Source organism: Esox lucius, chromosome 14 (assembly GCF_011004845.1).
Source record: "Esox lucius isolate fEsoLuc1 chromosome 14, fEsoLuc1.pri, whole genome shotgun sequence".
In the NCBI taxonomy this organism is placed as follows: Eukaryota; Metazoa; Chordata; class Actinopteri; order Esociformes; family Esocidae; genus Esox; species Esox lucius.
The window spans coordinates 27,466,546-27,484,445 of NC_047582.1; the positions used below are offsets into that span (position 1 = coordinate 27,466,546).

The window sequence follows — 17,900 nt, forward strand, 5'->3', positions numbered from 1 at the left end:
CCTCCTTCCATTCCTCTATCCCTCCCTTGCTCTCTCCCTCTCTTGCTCCCTCCCTCTCTCTCTCTGTCTCTCTCCCCCTCTCTCTCTCTCTCTCTCTCTACTCCTCTTTGAAAGGGTGCTAATCTCAGATTATTTCTCTTCACATGATTAATCTGTGTTTATGTAATCTTTCTCTACTAAAGCCTTCACCCCCCTTTCTGTCGCTCGGTATCTCTAGCGCTCTCATTTTCTCTTTTTCTTTCTCCGTTTCTCTTTTACTCCTCTCTGACTTCACAGCAAACATTAATACCTGGTACTGTTTGGGTTAAGAATACACGCATTAAACACACACACTCTGAAATTATTAGAACGGTGACATAATTTTTTTGGTCTCTGTATGCCAGCACTGTAGATTAGAAATGGAATGCAGTGACTATGGGGTTAAACTGTAAACTGTCATCTTTAATCTTTAATGCCTAGTCTTAATTCCAGGCTTTATTTTTGGAGTTGTTGCTGTTGTTTGACAACATGAGGGCCGATAAAGTGTCAATACAAGCTGGCCATCATGAAGCAGATAAGTCAGAACAAACTGTGTCCTGGACTTAGCCATAGCTAGAACTGGTGGACCTCAGCAATGGCAAATGACCTGGTAGACCAAGGAAGATCACTACAATGGATGACCAAATAATGCTTATGATAACAATTAATTGCAGAAGAGTTCTATCGCCAATCTGCAGATGCTCGACTGCAAGATACAGAAACCCTAGTTAGCCTCTAAAAAAGCATTGTTTTTATTTTCGGTTGATGAGAATGAGTGGCGGGTAGAGGAAAGGGTGGAGAGAAAAGACATAACACCTCTAAACTATGTTCAATGGTACTTGCTGACAAGTCTTCGTAGATTATCTATTTTCATGGTTTTCAGGTGTTCAGAAACACCTTGTCTGCAACCAAATGCCTCCAAACTCTTCATCAAGCTGCAGGGCAATGGCCCCAAACACACTGCTGTACTGTAGGTACCAATACGTTTCTTCAGCGTCTGAAAGTGTAAAGTTCTCGACAGGCTTTAGTCAGTCAGCGGATATCAAATCAAATGCGCATGCTGAAGACAAGTCTGTGGGCTAAAAGGTCCCATTACAAGCTAGATCTGAAGATGGCTGTTGTGCCTGGCAGAGCATCACCAGGGACGATACTGGTGATGTTTAGGGGTCCCAGACTTCAGGGTATTCAGTCATGCAAAGGATATGTAACCAAGAACTTCACATGACTGCTTGTAGATCATGCTAATCTTTCCAAATGCTATTGGCACCCTAAAATGAGAGGACTATGTACAGATTGTGCTATAATTTCAGCTGAAATGGATAAATTACGGCATGCTGACGGTCGGCACAAAGTTGTTTCGTTTCATAGCCATGCTGGAACACAGAGCTAAAAGCAACCCAAAATGTGTCTATGTCCAAATAAGTCACGGTATATGTTAAAGACTAACAAAAAAATATTTTGTAGTTTTTCTTCATTCATTTCTGTTTTCTCACCCTGAAAGAAGTCTGCAGTCTAAGAGAGACTATAATCCATGATTCAGTTTTTTTTGAACAGCCATTATGAAGTCCAAAAAAAACGAATAATAAAACTAAACAGCCTCTAAATCACTTGAAATGTAGTCCGTATTTGGTTTGATACTGATTTGGTTATTAAAAATATAAACATGCTCATATTAATTGGCATAGCCAGTTCAGCCGTGAAGCCCGTTTGGCCTCCGAAGCATCAGCTAATGTCTGATCGCTCCTATCACAATATCAGATTTGAATCCTGTCTATTTAATCGTCATGTTGCTCAGTGTGATATGCTGATGGTCGTACTTGCATGCTGGTGCAAAGCCACCCACTACCCCACCCACCACCCCAGCCTCCACCCACCTCCCTAGCCTCCACCCACCACCCCAGCCTCCACCCACCTCCCTAGCCTCCACCTGTTTGGTTCTGTGTTTCATTTTGTGTGGGGGGTGGGTACTGCTGTCGGTAACGGTACCCTGCTCATTGCCTATGGGGATATCTATTAATAATATTACTGTGATGTTATGTTGTTGGTAGTAATGATTTACGATCATGTGATTGCTGTTAGCTACCCCAGAGGAGCAGAACCTAATCCCAAGACATTGTATGCACATTGCTGTGCATAGTTTTCCAATAAATGGTTTAACTAATATGTGGCGTTTTCTCTCTGAACTTCCATTAATTTGTAGCCCATGCAGGCCATATTGTCTGTCGGGAGAAGCACATGGAATCTTTGATCAAGCTGAAAGCAGCGTTTCCGGGTTTCAGCAGTGTTCCCGGGTTTCAGCAGTGTTCCCACCTCAAGGCAAATTGGACATTTCCATATAATTAGCTCTTTCTCCTTAGCCCACTTTCCAAAACATCACAAATAAAAAGATAATGCAGTAGGTTTTCAATTTATATTATTTTATATGAGGTTCTGTGTTTTACAACGCTACTCCTCCGGAAACTTTGGTCCAATCCTCATCCAAGTTTGTATATAGCATCCATGTGCCGACATCTTTAAACTCTATATTTTCCAGAGGTCTAGCTAAAACAAAATGGCCAATATGAGCCAATGAGCTTGCATAAAAGGTGGCATTGTTTTCCCCTATAAAACAATGCCACATTTAGGACACGCAAATCCACACTTGTGAGTTTCGCTAGACTTATATACCATAGCATGCAATATTTACCCACTCTTTTGAGCTGTTTAGGAGATATAAAGACATGGCCTGTATAGATCTGAATGTGCTTGCACAAATGGTTTCTACCATTGTTGTGAACATCCGAAAAATACATGTCTGCCGATCATAGGAATTGATGAGTTAGACCCCAGGCCATGTTCGTGACCACGTTTTTTATGTTGTAGCCTAGAAAAGATGGTGTTGTCAGAACCACATCTATAGTTGCTACACGCCAAGTTATTTGCAGATTTCTGTCCCAGAGGAGTAGGGATTTAGGCATTTAGGTGTTCGTAAGAAAATTGTAGGTGTACCATGTTACAACTGTGTTGCAGGGTTGAAAATGTCCCAGCATATTGGCTGTTATAATACCAAAATGATTATTGTTTACTTTTTATTGATTCTATTTTTTAATTGAATATCTTTTAGCATAAATGTAGTCTAGACAAAAAAACTCCTAGCCTTCATGGTGCTCATCTCTCTCTCACTGTCATCTCTTCCTTCATTTATTCACTTCATCCATTTCATTGATTCAACCAGAGACGGAAATCCAGCCCCAAAGTTCACATCCTGGTGAGGATCCCTCAGTTCATCTCTCTCCAGCGCTTTACCTCTCCTGTCTACCTCTTCTCCAGTCCCTTTACTTCCTCGTCCTCTCCTCTCCAACCCCCGTCCACCTCCTCTACCTCTCCTCTCCAACCCCCGTCCACCTCCTCAGTCTCCTCTCCAACCCCCGTCCACCTCCTCAGTCTCCTCTCCAACCCCTGTCCACCTCCTCTACCTCTCATCTCCAACCCCTGTCCACCTCCTCTACCTCTCACCTCCAACCCTGTCCACATCCTCTGTCTCCTCTCCAACCCCTGTCCACCTCCTCTACCTCTCATCTCCAACCCCTGTCCACCTCCTCTACCTCTCATCTCCAACCCTGTCCACATCCTCTGTCTCCTCTCCAACCCCTGTCCACCTCCTCTACCTCTCATCTCCAATCCCTGTCCACCTCCTCTACCTCTCACCTCCAACCCTGTCCACATCCTCTGTCTCCTCTCCAACCCCCGTCCACCTCTTCTGTCTCCTCTCCAACCCCCGTCCATCTCTTCTGTCTCTCCTCTCCAACCCCCGTCCACCTCCTCTGTCTCCTCTCCAACCCTGTCCACCTCCTCTCTATGATGCTGTTTCATTGGTCTCTAACATCTCCCATGAGTCACCTGTCACTTATTCCATATTTATTCCATCCGAGAAAGAGAAAGACAGATATGCTAATATTGCATTGTCGCAATGGCAGTGGTAAACAACTTTATATGAGGGGCCAGGGATTTTTTCAAACATAATCGGTTATTGTGGTGTGTGTGTGTGTGTATATGTGATTAAGCAGGCTTGTATGTGTGTGTTTATTGTATTTCCATGCCACTCTTGTGTGTTTTATGAATATATTATAATCAGGGTGTTGTTCTGTGACAGGTTAGCTGGTCATTTCTATTGTTGTTGGCATGTTGTTCTTGGGATTAGTGTGGTTCCCATATTCTTCAGGGAGTGTCCTGATGGCTGCCTGCCTTGCTGCCTGACTTGCTGCCTGCTTTCCGGTGTGCCTTTCTTCTCTTTAAATGTCTGCATTCTGGTTTATGTTGGTGTTCAGATATACCACTTTTTATCAAAACACCTGAACTTGTTTGATGTGATGAATGAAATCTGAGTGTCTCTTGCTTCATTTAACATTCATTTAATGTTCCTTTGTTGGGTTTGGTAGGATGAGATGGATGGGTTTTGTAGGATGAGATGGATGGATGGGTTTGGTAGGATGAGATGGATGGATGAGTTGGGTAAGCTAAGGATTGGATGAATTGGGTATGATGAGATGAATGGATGGATGGGTTTGGTAGGATGAGATGGATGGATGATAGTCAGCAACATTATGATGTGATTACTGTAGGACAACCAAGCTCATACTGTAGAAGAACCAACCCTATACTGTAGGAGAACCAAACCCATACTTTAGGACAACCAAGCCCATACTGTAGAAGAACCAACCCCATACTGTAGAAGAACGAACCCCATACTGTAGGACAACCAAGCCCATACTGTAGGACAACCAAGCCTGCTATGGAAGAAGTTTTCACAAGAGGACATTGTTCGGGGGTTCTAACTCTATGCTGGAATAAGATACAAGGATAATGGTCCTATTTCAAGCCACCCCCTTGGGTTCTGTCCTGGTATTGAACCGATTCCTGTACTGCACAGTGGTGATGAGATAAACACTAATTAGTCTACCATGTGACATCCCAGCCAGGTGTATTGATCCAGCTCAGGATGTCAGTCCATTGGGGTTTTATGGGTTGGTTTTCTGATAGGTATAACCCACAGCCATATATAGACTTGGATCTGATGTGGACCTTCATGATATTCACTGCAGAGATGGGAAAGAGAGTGGCTTATTTATTATTTAGAGGTAGAGGTTGCCCAGTGACACAGATTTAAGATCAGCTTTCCTTCCTAAATCCCAACCTTAACTGTTTAAGGGGCAAAACATTGCCAAACCGGGCAGTGCTACATGCTCTCTGAGGTTTTCCTGATTTCTGTCTGGATAAATGAGGGGAGTAGGGAAAACGTGGGAGTAGGGAAAACGTGGGAGTGTGAGAACGTGGGAGTGTGAGAACGGGTGGGGGGCGAACCGCCTCCTTCATACTGCGTGGCCAGACAGCATGGTCCACCACACCACGGGCCTCTGGCGCACTGGGACTTCAGTCCGAGCTCGGCCATATCCACACACCCAGCGCTCGCCTGGCACGTCCCTGTTGTGTCCTGCTGTAACACCTTGTTTCCTGTGCACTGCTGCAGACTAACAGCACCCGAAACAGCACCGTCACCAGCCCCAAGGGAGTCCCTTCCGCTGCACTGGTACACCTCTACTTTAAACATCACTCAGTCTCCACCCGCCTCTTTCCACCACGTGCCTCCACCTTTTCTCCTCGTGTCTGTCTCCACCCGCCTCTTTCCACCACATGCCTCCACCTCTTTCCAACACGTGCCTCCACCTTTCTCCTCGTGTCCGTCTCCATCCGTCTCTCTTCGCCTGCCGTCGCCGCCTTTCTCCGCCTGTCCTTCTACGTCCGTCTCTCGTCCCCTAGTGTCTCCACCTTTCTCTGTCAGTCCAACTATATCTCTGTATACGTTCTGTATGTCTCTCTCTCTTTCTCTCTCCCTCCCTTCCTCTTTTCCTTTTCCCTCTTTCTGTCTCTATCTTTTCCCTTCCCCTCTTTCTGTCTCTCCTTCTTTCGGTCTTTTTGATGATTTTGTATTTCATTCTTCATTTGTCACGTGTCAGTAACCGTTCTGTGTGTGTGAGTGTGTGCATGTATTGTTGTGTGATGTGCGTGTGTTTGTGTGTGTGTCTGTGTGTGACGTGTCACTGGTTGCAGTAGACTGAAGGTGTCATAATTGAGAAGCAACCTCAGTTTCCAAGTGGAGTCCTGAACTACCGCCTTGTGGTTCTGGGTGACAGTGTTGTTGTGTCTTTTAGGTGTGTTCTGATTGGGCTGCTGTGAATCTCTCGGAAAAGATCCAGAACTAATCTACTCTCTTGGGAACATACGGGCACTGGTTAGCTTTGGGTTTCATGTGGGTTTTAGGTTCTTGCCTTTGTGAAAATATGTGGCCGATTGAGACGGGACCTGTTTGTTTCATATATCATTTCCCCAGAGGAATTCTTTGAATAACCATTTATTTCCTTCCATTAACCCTTTAATAACCCTGTCACAGGGCAACTCACTCCCTTCTATTTAACTCGTCTTTTTTCTTCTCTCACTCTCTTCCGTCATCTCTCTCTCTCTCTCCTCTCACATCTCCATCTCGAATATATATCTCTCTCTTCTCTCTCGCTCTCCCTTTCTCTCTCTAGGAGCCTCAGACTACTGTTATCCATGTGGATAGGAACAAGGTACATCCTTCTTCCATCCCTCCATCTTGTTCCCTCCTCCTTTGAGTCCTCTCTTCTTCTTCTCTCGCTCCGTTCATGGCAGGCTGGTCTGTTGGAGTAATGTGACACGTGTGTGCGTTGAGGCACGCATGTGGGTACGCGTATGTGTGCTCGTACACACCACCGTTCCAATGTGTTTGGGGTCATCTAGAAATGGCCTTGTTTTTCAAAGACCTTTAAAATAACATCCAAGTGATCAGAAGTACAGTGTAGATATTGCCAATGTTGTAAGTGACAATTGTAGCTGTAGCATACTAGCGTACTATCTCACAAAAGTGAGTACACATTTTTGCTAATATTTGAGTATGTCTTTTCATGTGGCAACACTGAAGAAATGACACTTTGCTACAATGTAAAGTGGTGAGTGTACAGCTTGTATAACAGTGTAAATTTGCTGTCCCCTCAAAATAACTCAACACACAGGCATTAATGTCTAAACCGCTGGCAACAAAAGTCTGTACACCCCTAAGTGAAAATGTCCAAATTGGGCCCAATTAGCCATTTTCCCTCCCCGGTGTCATTTGACTCATTAGTGTTACAAGGTCTCAGGTGTGAATGGGGAGCAGGTGTGTTAAATTTGGTGTTATCACTCTCACACTCCCTCATACGGGTCACTGGAAGTTCAACATGGCACCTCATGACAAAAAACTCTCTGAAGATCGAAAAAAAGAATTGTTGCTCTACATAAAGATGGCCTAGGCTATAAGAAGATAGCCAAGACCCTGAAACTGAGCTGCAGCACGGTGGCCAAGACCATACAGCGGTTTAACAGGAAAGGTTCCACTCAGAACAGGCCTCGCTATGGTCGACCAAATAGGTTGAGTGCACATGCTCAGCGTCATATCCAGAGGTTGTCTTTGGGAAATAGAAGTATGAGTGCTGCCAGCATTACTGTAGAAGTTGAAGGGGTGGGGGGTCAGCCTGTCAGTGCTCAGACCATACGCCGCACACTGCATCAAATTAATCTGCATGGCTGTCGTCCCAGAAGGAAGCCTCTTCTAAAGATGATGCACAAGAAAGCCTGTGAACAGTTTGCTGAAGGCAAGCAGACTAAGGACATGGATAACTGGAACCATGTCCTGTGGTCTGATGAGACCAAGATAAACTTATTTGGTTCAGATAGTGTCAAGTGTGTGTGGCGGCAACCAGGTGAGGAGTACTAAGACAAGTGTGTCTTGCCTACAGTCAAGCATGGTGGTGGGGGTGTCATGGTCTGGGGCTGCATGAGTGCTGCCGGCACTGGGGAGCTACAGTTCATTGAGGGAACCATGAATGCCAACATGTACTGTGACATACTGGAGCAGAGCGTGATCCCCTCCCTTCGGGTGACTGGGCCGCAGGCAGTAAAGGTGGCCAAGAATGTCTCCAGACCTAAACCCTATTGAGCATCTTTGGGGCATCCTCAAACAGAAGGTAGAGAAGCACAAGTTCACTAACATCCACCAGCTCAGTGATGTCTTCATGAAGGAATGGAAGAGGACTCCAGTGGCAACCTGTGATGCTCTGGTGAACTCCATGCCCAAGAGGGTTAAGGCAGTGCTGGAAAATAATGGTGGGCACACAAAATATTGACACTTTGGGCCCAATTTGGAAATTTTCACTTCAATCAATCAATCAAATTTATTTATAACGCCCTTTTTACAACAGTAGTTGTCACAAAGTGCTTTACAGAGACACCCGGCCTTAAACCCCAAGGAGCAAACAACAGTAGTGTTGAATTTCAGTGGCTAGGAAAAACTCCCTAAGAAGGCAGAATTTTAGGAAGAAACCTAGAGAGGACCCAGGCTCAGAGGGGTGACCAGTCCTCTTCTGGCTGTGCCGGGTGAGATATTAAGAGTCCAATTGGAATAATTAATACATTTCTCTGGGCTAAATCCAGAGGCTATTTGATTTTAGACTAGGTCAGAAGTATGACATGGACAGGGACAGTAACGGGCCCCCCAAACCAGATAATCCGCAGGTGTGGACCAGGACCTCATCTCCTCCTAAAATATAAAACTGGAGGAAACTGAGAAAAGTTAGAAGTGCATTCATATCCCCCAGCACAATAATATAGCAGCGTAACACCTTGGAACTGAGATGGGGGGGTCCGGCGACACTGTGGCCCTACCCGGGGGAGGCCCCGGACAAGGCCCAACAGGCAGGAAATCAATCCACCCACATTGCCAGGCATCAACCAAAGGGACACCCACCAACCGCAACCCCCCTGAATGAGGGCCGAGTATTGCCAGCAGCGTACAACCCAATTGCACAATTGCGCAACAGAGAGTCAACAACAAGCCACTTAGGGGTGTACTCACTTTTGTTGCCAGCGGTTTGGACATTAATAGCTGTGTGTTGTGTTATTTTGAGGGGACAGCAAATTCACACTGTTATACAAGCTGTACACTCACTACTTTACATTGTAGCAAAGTGTCATTTCTTCAGTGTTGTCACATGAAAAGATATAATCAAATATTGACAGAAATTCGTACATTCGTGTGATGCAGACCAAATGAAAAGATGCTGTAGGAGTGCTTTATGCCAAGTTGTCAAAAGCATGGTGGAGGCAATGTGATGGTCTGGGGGTCCTTTGGTGATAGTGAAGTGGGAGATTCCTACAGGGTAAAAGAGATCTTGAAGAAGAAAGGCTATCACTCCATTTTGCAACATTGTGCCATACCCTGTGGACGGCGCATGACAGGATAATTACCAAGCACAGCTCCAAACTATGCAATAACTATTTAGGGAAGAAGCAGTCAGCTGGTATTCTGTATTTAATGGAGTGGCCAGCACAGTCACCGGATCACAACCCTATTGAGCTGTTGTGGAAGCAGCTTGACCGTATGGTATGTAAGAAGTGCCCATCGAGCCAATCCAATCTGTGGGAGGTACTTCAGGGAGCATGGGGTGAAATCTCTTTAGATCACCTCAACAAACTGACAACTAGAATGCCAAAAGTCTGCAAGGCTGTAATTGGAGGATTCTTTGATGAAAGCACACTTATTATTTCAATTAACAATAATTATTTATAACCTTTTCAATTACTATATTTCCTATTCATTTAGCAATTTTTCCTATTCAAACTTAAATTTTTATGTGACCCAAAATTGTGAACGGTAGTGTATATGTGTGTGTGTGAGTGGGTGTGTTTATATATATATATATGTATATATATATATATATATATATATATATATATATATATATATATATATATATATATATATATGTGTATATATATATGTATATGTATATGTGTGTGTGTGTGTGTGTGTGTGTGTGTGTGTGTGTGTGTGTATGTATGTATGTATGTATAAACACATGTTTGTGTGTGCGTGTGTGTGTACCATGAGTCCTGCTATAGAAGTTTTGTGTGGGTTCGAGGTCTGGTCTTTGTGTTTTTGAGGTCTGGATTGCCAGTATGCCGCAGTCATTCAGACCTATTATGTAGAAATATGTTGTCGACTACCGTCACCTGCTGGAATTTAATGGTACTGGACGCTCTATATATATATATTTATATATGCGTGTGTGCGTGTGTGTACTATGTATGTGCTTTCCATCTGGTGGTTTAGACTGGTATAAATCCCTGCATGAATGGGACAGTGGGTGAAACTGTGTTGCGCACATGGCTGGGGAAGTTTATGTCCTGGTGGTTTAGGTATTTAGCCATGGGGCCCTATGTGCTGTGTGTCATGATGACAGGAGAGTGTGTGTGTGTGTGTGTGTATATAAACGTTCCTGGGCTTAATGAACTTGTCTTTCTGTGTCTGCAGGATTCATCTGACAGCAACACCACTATTGAGGACGAGGATGTGAAATGTGAGTCGAACACACAAAGAGACACACAGAGACACACACACATGGACACACACAGAGACACATGGACACACAGTAAGACACACAAAGAGACACATGAATACACAGAGACACATGAATACATATACACTCAGACACACACAGACACACAGAGAGACACACAGACACACAGAGACACACACAAAGAGACACATGAATACATATACACACAGAAACACATATACACACAGAGACACGTGGGCACATATACACACATGGACACATATGGCCACACAAAGACACATGGACACACAGAGTGAGCGAGGGAGGAGAGGGGAAGGGATCATCCAGCAGCTAACTAAGTAAGTAAGCTGGGCTGCTTGTAGTACCAGGGGAAGGATGGAAGGATGGAGGAAGAGATAGAAGAAGACGGTGAGGGAGGGATGGAGGGAGACAGGGAGAGGGAGGTATCAAACAAGAGAGAGATTGAGGGAGGGAGGAATGAAGGGGACAGAGAGATCAGAGAGAGAGAGAGAGGGATAGAAAGAGAGGGAGGGTGGAAGTAAGATTATCCAGGGACAGGAATAGCGCAATGAGCTCAACATGCCTCACACAGGGAGGAGAGAGAGAGACGGAGAAAGAGGTCCTACAGTAGAGACTGTAGCCAGGTCAACAATATCTGGCGAAGTCTTTCTATTGGCTTTCTCCATGGCCCTCTTTGGACACCTGAGAGGCTGATCACATTATGGGTAGGTCTGTGTGTGTGTGTGTGTGTGTGTGTGTGTGTGTGTGTGTATTACGCAGTGTATTTGTGTGTGTGTGTGTAAATATATACTTATATGAAGATGAGAGTATAGAGATGAAAAACGAGAGGTGGATTTACCAACATGACTAGCCAGCTGTCTGGTGGGTAACTGGATGACAACACCCCTCAGTCTGTTACTGGGTTCTGAGTTCCACCAGCAACCCTCAGACACACTTGACGAAAGGTCAGAAAAACAGCTGTATAATGAAGCAGGCTAAAATGAATCCAGCAGACATTGACTATATTGTAGCACATAATCCACTGCATAATGAAACACAAAAAGATGGAATCCAGACATTTATATTGGTGTATTTAATTACATGTCAATCAAAATCAAAACGATTGTTGGTAAAGTTATACATGCCAACCTTTTTAAACCACGTATGTTTTCATTATACTGATTATACTGACTTGTACTGAGTAATCATGTTAAATTGGAATGAATGCCCTCTCTATCCAATAAGTTATTTCCACGGCACCACCCCAAAGAGGATATATAACTGCCCCATTTGAAATCTCCCATCAACTTTGACCGTAGCTTGTTCCCAAATACATTATTATTCATGATGGATGTCATTTAAAATATTAAACTCAATGTTGAAACTGTTTGTACCAAAACAGCACCCACCTGTGGTGAACATGAATTTATATTGTCAGATAATTAAACCTATGTTACAGTAGAGGGACACAGTGAGCTGACGATATGACAGAATGAGCACTTTGTAAAGTGAAAAACTGACAACTAAATTGCGATGCGGCTCACGTGAGGTAAAGAGTAATGCGAACACCTACCCCATCCAGTTTCCATTTCAAAGCGTAGCTAATGATGGTATTGATCTTTTCCCTGTAGTGTTCGGTGTCCCAGCTGATCTCCTGAGGTTCCCCTCCTTGTCTTGTTCTCGCCTCATGTCAACGGTCCCTTGTAGGGCCTGCCAGTGTGGAATTATCTTGACCTCTGCAGCCCGACAGACCATTTCAGTCAGGGCTCCTCATGTCTTTGTTGCAGTGATTGTATTGGTAGGGTTCAGCAGGCCACTGAGTATGTGGTGTAGTCAGAACACGGTCTCCTCTGGACTCTCTGTAAGTTCTGGTTCTGTTTCTTAGCGAGGCTAAAATGGCACTGTACTCCCCGTAAGGACCAACGTGTGTCTTCCAGATGGTTGCAGATCGTCTTCTGACTTTATATTTTCTGATTTGCTTTGCTGGTTGGCCTTTCATGTCCCTTCTCAGGTCAGCCTATACCTACCAGCCTAGGAGCTTGACCTCTATGCTCAGATATGACAGGGCTCAGTTTCATTTTATTGGCCTCTTTCCACTTTGCCTAGCTATCAAACCTCCTCGCTCCGGCCAAACGCTACGCAACGTCCTCGGATGATTTTTCTGATGATTTTTCTTCTTTGTCTTGAGCTGAACACCTCCCTGAGGACAACCCAGTGGCAAAAATGACCAAACTCTGAATGTTCCAAGAAATTGATGTGTGTGTGTGTGTGTGTGTTCTGTATCTGTATGTTCAGACTCACAGCTCATAATGGAATTTGTTTCAACCCTTTCATTTTCCCATGTTCACTGTATTCTTGTTACACTTGCAGTGCGAAAACAGGAGATCATCAAGATCACTGAGCAGCTGATTGAAGCTGTCAACAATGGTGATTTTGAGGCCTATGCGTGAGTACACAATTCCCATCCTGCACCTCAGCATAGCACCACAACTCCCAGCCTGCACCTCAGCACTGAAATAAAACTCCCAGCCGGCACCCTGCATAGTACCACAACTCCCAGCCTGCACCTCAGCACTGAAATAAAACTCCCAGCCGGCACCCTGCATAGTACCACAACTCCCAGCCTGCACCTCAGCATAGAATTACAACTCCCAGCCTGCACCTCAGCATAGAATTACAACTCCCAGCCTGCACCTCAGCATAGAATTACAACTCCCAGCCTACACCTCAGCATAATACTACAACCCCCAGCCACACCCTCAGCACAAAACTACAACTCTCAGCCAGAACCATTCCATAAACCTACAACTCCCATACAGGCCCTCGCCATAAAACCACAATTCCCTGGCTGACCCTCTTTTGGTTGCTGTTCCTGCTGCTTTAGTTTGAACTCTTGATCTCTGCTGATGTGATATTTTGAGAACATTTGTTGTATTGTGTTTGTTGTGTGTCTTGTGAGACAATGTTTTGTTTGTTGTGTTGAAAAACATTGAGTTGTGTTTTTGCATATGTTGTGTTGTGAGCCAACGTGTGGTGTTCGTTGTATAGTGAGACAATGTTTGGTTTTTGTTGTATTGTGAGACAATGTGTGGTGTTTGTTGTATTGTGAGACAATGTGTGGTGTTTGTTGTATTGTGAGACAATGTGTGGTGTTTGTTGTATTGTGAGACAATGTGTGGTGTTGGGTGTTTCAACAGGAAGATCTGTGACCCATGTCTGACATCTTTTGAGCCGGAGGCCCTGGGGAATCTAGTGGAAGGCATGGACTTCCATCGGTTCTACTTCGACAACCGTAAGACAGTCATTACACAACCCTTACAACGACTACCACACAACCTTAAGACAGTCATTACACAACCCTTACAACGACTACCACACAACCTTAAGACAGTCATTACACAACCCTTACAACGACCACCACACAACCTTAAGACAGTCATTACACAACCCTTACAACGACTACCACACAACCTTAAGACAGTCATTACACAACCCTTACAACGACTACCACACAACCTTAAGACAGTCATTACTCAACCCTTACAACGACTACCACACAACCTTAAGACAGTCATTACACAACCCTTACAACGACCACCACACAACCTTAAGACAGTCATTACACAACCCTTACAACGACTACCACACAACCTTAAGACAGTCATTACACAACCCTTACAACGACTACCACACAACCTTAAGACAGTCATTACACAACCCTTACAACAACTACCACACAACCTTAAGACAGTCATTACACAACCCTTACAACGACCACCACACAACCTTAAGACAGTCATTACACAACCCTTACAACGACTACCACACAACCTTAAGACAGTCATTACTCAACCCTTACAACGACTACCACACAACCTTAAGACAGTCATTACACAACCCTTACAACGACTACCACACAACCTTAAGACAGTCATTACACAACCCTTACAACGACTACCACACAACCTTAAGACAGTTCTACCCCACCACTACAGAGCTGTTATACAGCCCCGGACAAATCTTTGTGTCACCCTCTTCCCAGTCCTGTCCAAGAACAGTAAGCCAATCCACACCACCATCCTCAACCCTCACGTCCACCTGATTGGTGAGGACGCCGCCTGCATCGCCTACATCCGCCTCACACAATTTGTCGATGGCACGGGCCGCCCCCGCTCCAGCCAATCAGAGGAGACAAGGGTGTGGCATCGCCGGGAGAGCAAGTGGCAGAACGTCCACTTCCACTGCTCTGGAGCCCCAGCTGCCCCCCTGCAGCAGTGAACTGGTACTCATAAAGACACTCACACAAACACACACCTGCACCACTCACAAACACACAAGCATACATGCACACACTCAAATACACACGCAAACACACACATACATACACACACGTACACACACAAGCACAGTCACATACACACATGCATGGATGCATGCACAAGAACAATCACATAAACACTCAGATGTTGACAGTGTGCAGTGTCTTTTAATGTAAACCTAGTGGGTTTTCTTGCCTTTCAGGTGGACTGAGAGCCTTGAAGGGAAGAGGGAGAAAGAGGGCTGTAGATGGAGAGTGGGAAGAGAAGACGATGGAAAGAGAAGACTGCCTCCCACCTCCCCCCTCGCCCTCTATCACTACAGCGCTCCCTACTGGCCAGTGCATGCTACTGCAGCTCAGCAACGCATAACCTCAACCTGTCCTGGACACACACAGACACAGACACACACACAGACACACACACACACAGACAAGCTGCAGGAGCGACTCCTACACCAATCATATCATCCGTTAGGAACGCCTACAGACTCAAAGCCCCAGTCTGTCACCAGCCCCTCTCACTCTGCTACAGACCCACTCTGCAGGCACAAATATAGGATCTACAGTTTACACTCACTTTATTACTGTATTTTTATTTATATTATTACTAAACTATTGTTGTTGTTATGATTATCATTATTATTATTGCCGCAAGTAAGTTGTTGTTGTTATTGAAAACTGTACAATCTCTTTAATGTTCTAGTTCATAGTCTTTATAGTGCTTTATGCCCCACCGTGAAGACGAGCATGATTTCTCCAGTGTTTTCCCCAGCGACTGTCGTTGTGACTCGTGCTGTTCCCGTGTAGCCTGATTCATGCCACGCCTCGGTGAGCACAGCCAGAACGCCATTGTCTTCGCAAAATGGCGCCAAGTTACAAATTGCGGGAGAGTGAATTTGGATGTCTGCATTTTCTTCACTATGCAAACACGCTGAACGTCCAATTTTCGCAGCTAGTATGGATTTTGTGTTGTGTATTTGCAAAGGGTGTGAATTATGGTTCATAAAGGCTTCATGAGGCTTCATATGGTGTCATTAGGCTTCATGAGGCTTCTTCCCCGCTTGCTCTATAAACCAACCAGATGTTGCACAGCAGACCAGCTGGATTATTGCAGCTGTGTGTTTTTCTTCCTGTTTAGCCTGTCTTTTATTCTGAAGTATGGGAACAGTTGTGTGTTTTTCTTCCTGTTTAGCCTGTCTTTTATTCTGAAATATGGAAACAGCCTAACTGACTGACTGTCTGCTGCCCCGCCCGCCCACCAGAGAAAGCGATACAGCATGTACTGTTCTATATTCTTGTTCTTATAATTAATTAAATGTCTGTTGATCATGGCAAATAATCACTGAGGATGTGACCTTGCGTGGGAAATAATTACACACTATATTGTGCAACTACAGATCATTTGTGGTGACTATAACCGCATTTATTTGCATGAAATTGAAACATGGAGATGCATTTGGTGTTACTGTTTGTTACTGGATGCCGGTGACTCCTATGTGTTTTTCTGAACTTTGTAAAGTACATCAGAGTATTTTTGTCTTGAGAGCAGGGTGTTCTGTCATTACGATCAGGACGAAAACAGTGATGATGAGGATTAATGTTGGATGCTGATTGTAATATCCTTACGTACAGGCTCTACGGTTGTTTGGAGGGAGTTGTTTGGTCACTAGTTTTTCATGTAGTTCTCGGTTTGGTTTGACGGTGAACCGATCTGGTACCTGTCGTAGACTCCGGGGTCCCCATTTAGAAAATGTTCTTAAGTACAGATCTGATGGCAAATCACAACGTAATCCACATTAACAATGTGATGGCGGTATGCAATATACGCAGATTTTGCATGAAGTCTTGTGATTTACAAATGAGCAACGTGTTCTTTCATGTGAATAACTTTATTTATGGATGCTGACATATTAACAGAATTTTGTCTTGCTTGTAAGAAATGTTTGTACAATTGTATGATTGCAGAAAAAACGAATATAAAAACTAAGAACATGTTATAAATGAGCCCTCCTGGTCCCGGGAAGCTAGAGGCTGCTCGTTCAGCTGATCATGTTGGTAGTGTCCTTAACTCCCGGTTGACTTGCCTTGCTGTCTGTCTAGCAGTGCACTTTAACATAGGACCACTAGGGGGAGTCACTAAACACTGCACACTCTTATCTACTATGTTGGGTTGGAAGTTAATTAAGCCTTGATCTCAGGCCCTGGCATGCACATTAAAGCTACAGTCCTGGGTCGCTTCATGCGTTTGTTGTTTTGCACCTGTTGATTATTGAAGAATAGACATACATTTCTCATGACCATAGCGCAACTGCCCCCCCTTGGCCTGTTTCACTACAGAATTTGTACAAAAAATATATAAAGAAATATATGAAGAAATATTTACCCCTGTCAAACGGGCAAATACGTGTCCGTCCATCGTTTTGAGAGTAGTTGTATCTTTTAAGGAGCAACCGATGGGTTCTCCTGAAGAGCGAGGCGAGGTGACAGTGAAGGCCCCAGTCACGTACAGGAAGGACCAGGCACTGCACGTCTTCCGGCAGTCCACCTGTGTCATCTCAGTAACAGGATCAGAGCTCATCACGCCAGCTAAATCCTTCAGGTTCAGCTCACTAAGACTGATGAAATGATCCCACAAGACAATTAATGAAACAAAGACTGTGTGTGTGTGTGTGTGTGTTTTGCGTGCATGTGTGTGCGCTCTGGTTGCATAAAGACCATCCCTCCAGTATAAGTAGTAGAGTGCTGAACTTCATTCTGAGTCTCATTTCCCTGTTGACCAGTTTCTAAATGTAAAACTAATATTTATCTTCTTTGTTCTTCTGACAATGAATTCTGTTCTTCCAATGAGCATTCCTTGTGTTCTAAAACAATGACCTGTGTTGAAGTGTTAACAATATGTTACCAATAAAGGCACCTCCTTTCATGGCAAAGACCAGCTGTGTCTGTCTTTTAATTACACCAAAACAGACACCGACACACACAAACATTGCTTACTCATAATGGGGCAGAACTGTGGGCAAGAAACTATGGCCAGGCCTATCTTTGTTGGTGTGTCACTGTTTTGATAAGAAATACAGCTTGTCATTGGTTACCTTTTTCTCAACTAGGGCCAAAGT

General features: G+C 44.4%; 1 protein-coding gene across 8 annotated transcripts in view; it reads left to right on the forward strand.

The window, feature by feature from the left end:
• Positions 1-17,717, forward strand: part of LOC105015308 (calcium/calmodulin-dependent protein kinase type II subunit beta) — a 48,118-nt gene extending 30,401 nt beyond the window's left edge. For 2 of the 8 annotated variants that reach the window (XM_034296978.1, XM_034296979.1), the window contains exons 15-21: positions 5,525-5,584; positions 6,585-6,623; positions 10,421-10,466; positions 12,837-12,912; positions 13,664-13,758; positions 14,509-14,748; positions 14,988-17,717. In XM_034296978.1, coding sequence (XP_034152869.1) covers positions 5,525-5,584; positions 6,585-6,623; positions 10,421-10,466; positions 12,837-12,912; positions 13,664-13,758; positions 14,509-14,744 — 552 coding nt within the window. In that variant the 3' untranslated portion in view covers positions 14,745-14,748; positions 14,988-17,717. Of the gene's footprint in view, positions 1-5,524; positions 5,585-6,584; positions 6,624-10,420; positions 10,467-12,836; positions 12,917-13,663; positions 13,759-14,508; positions 14,749-14,987 lie in introns of those variants that run through there. The other 6 variants (XM_034296985.1, XM_034296980.1, XM_034296982.1 and 3 more) reach the window with 4 other exon arrangements.
• The last annotated feature ends 183 nt before the right edge of the window (positions 17,718-17,900 follow it).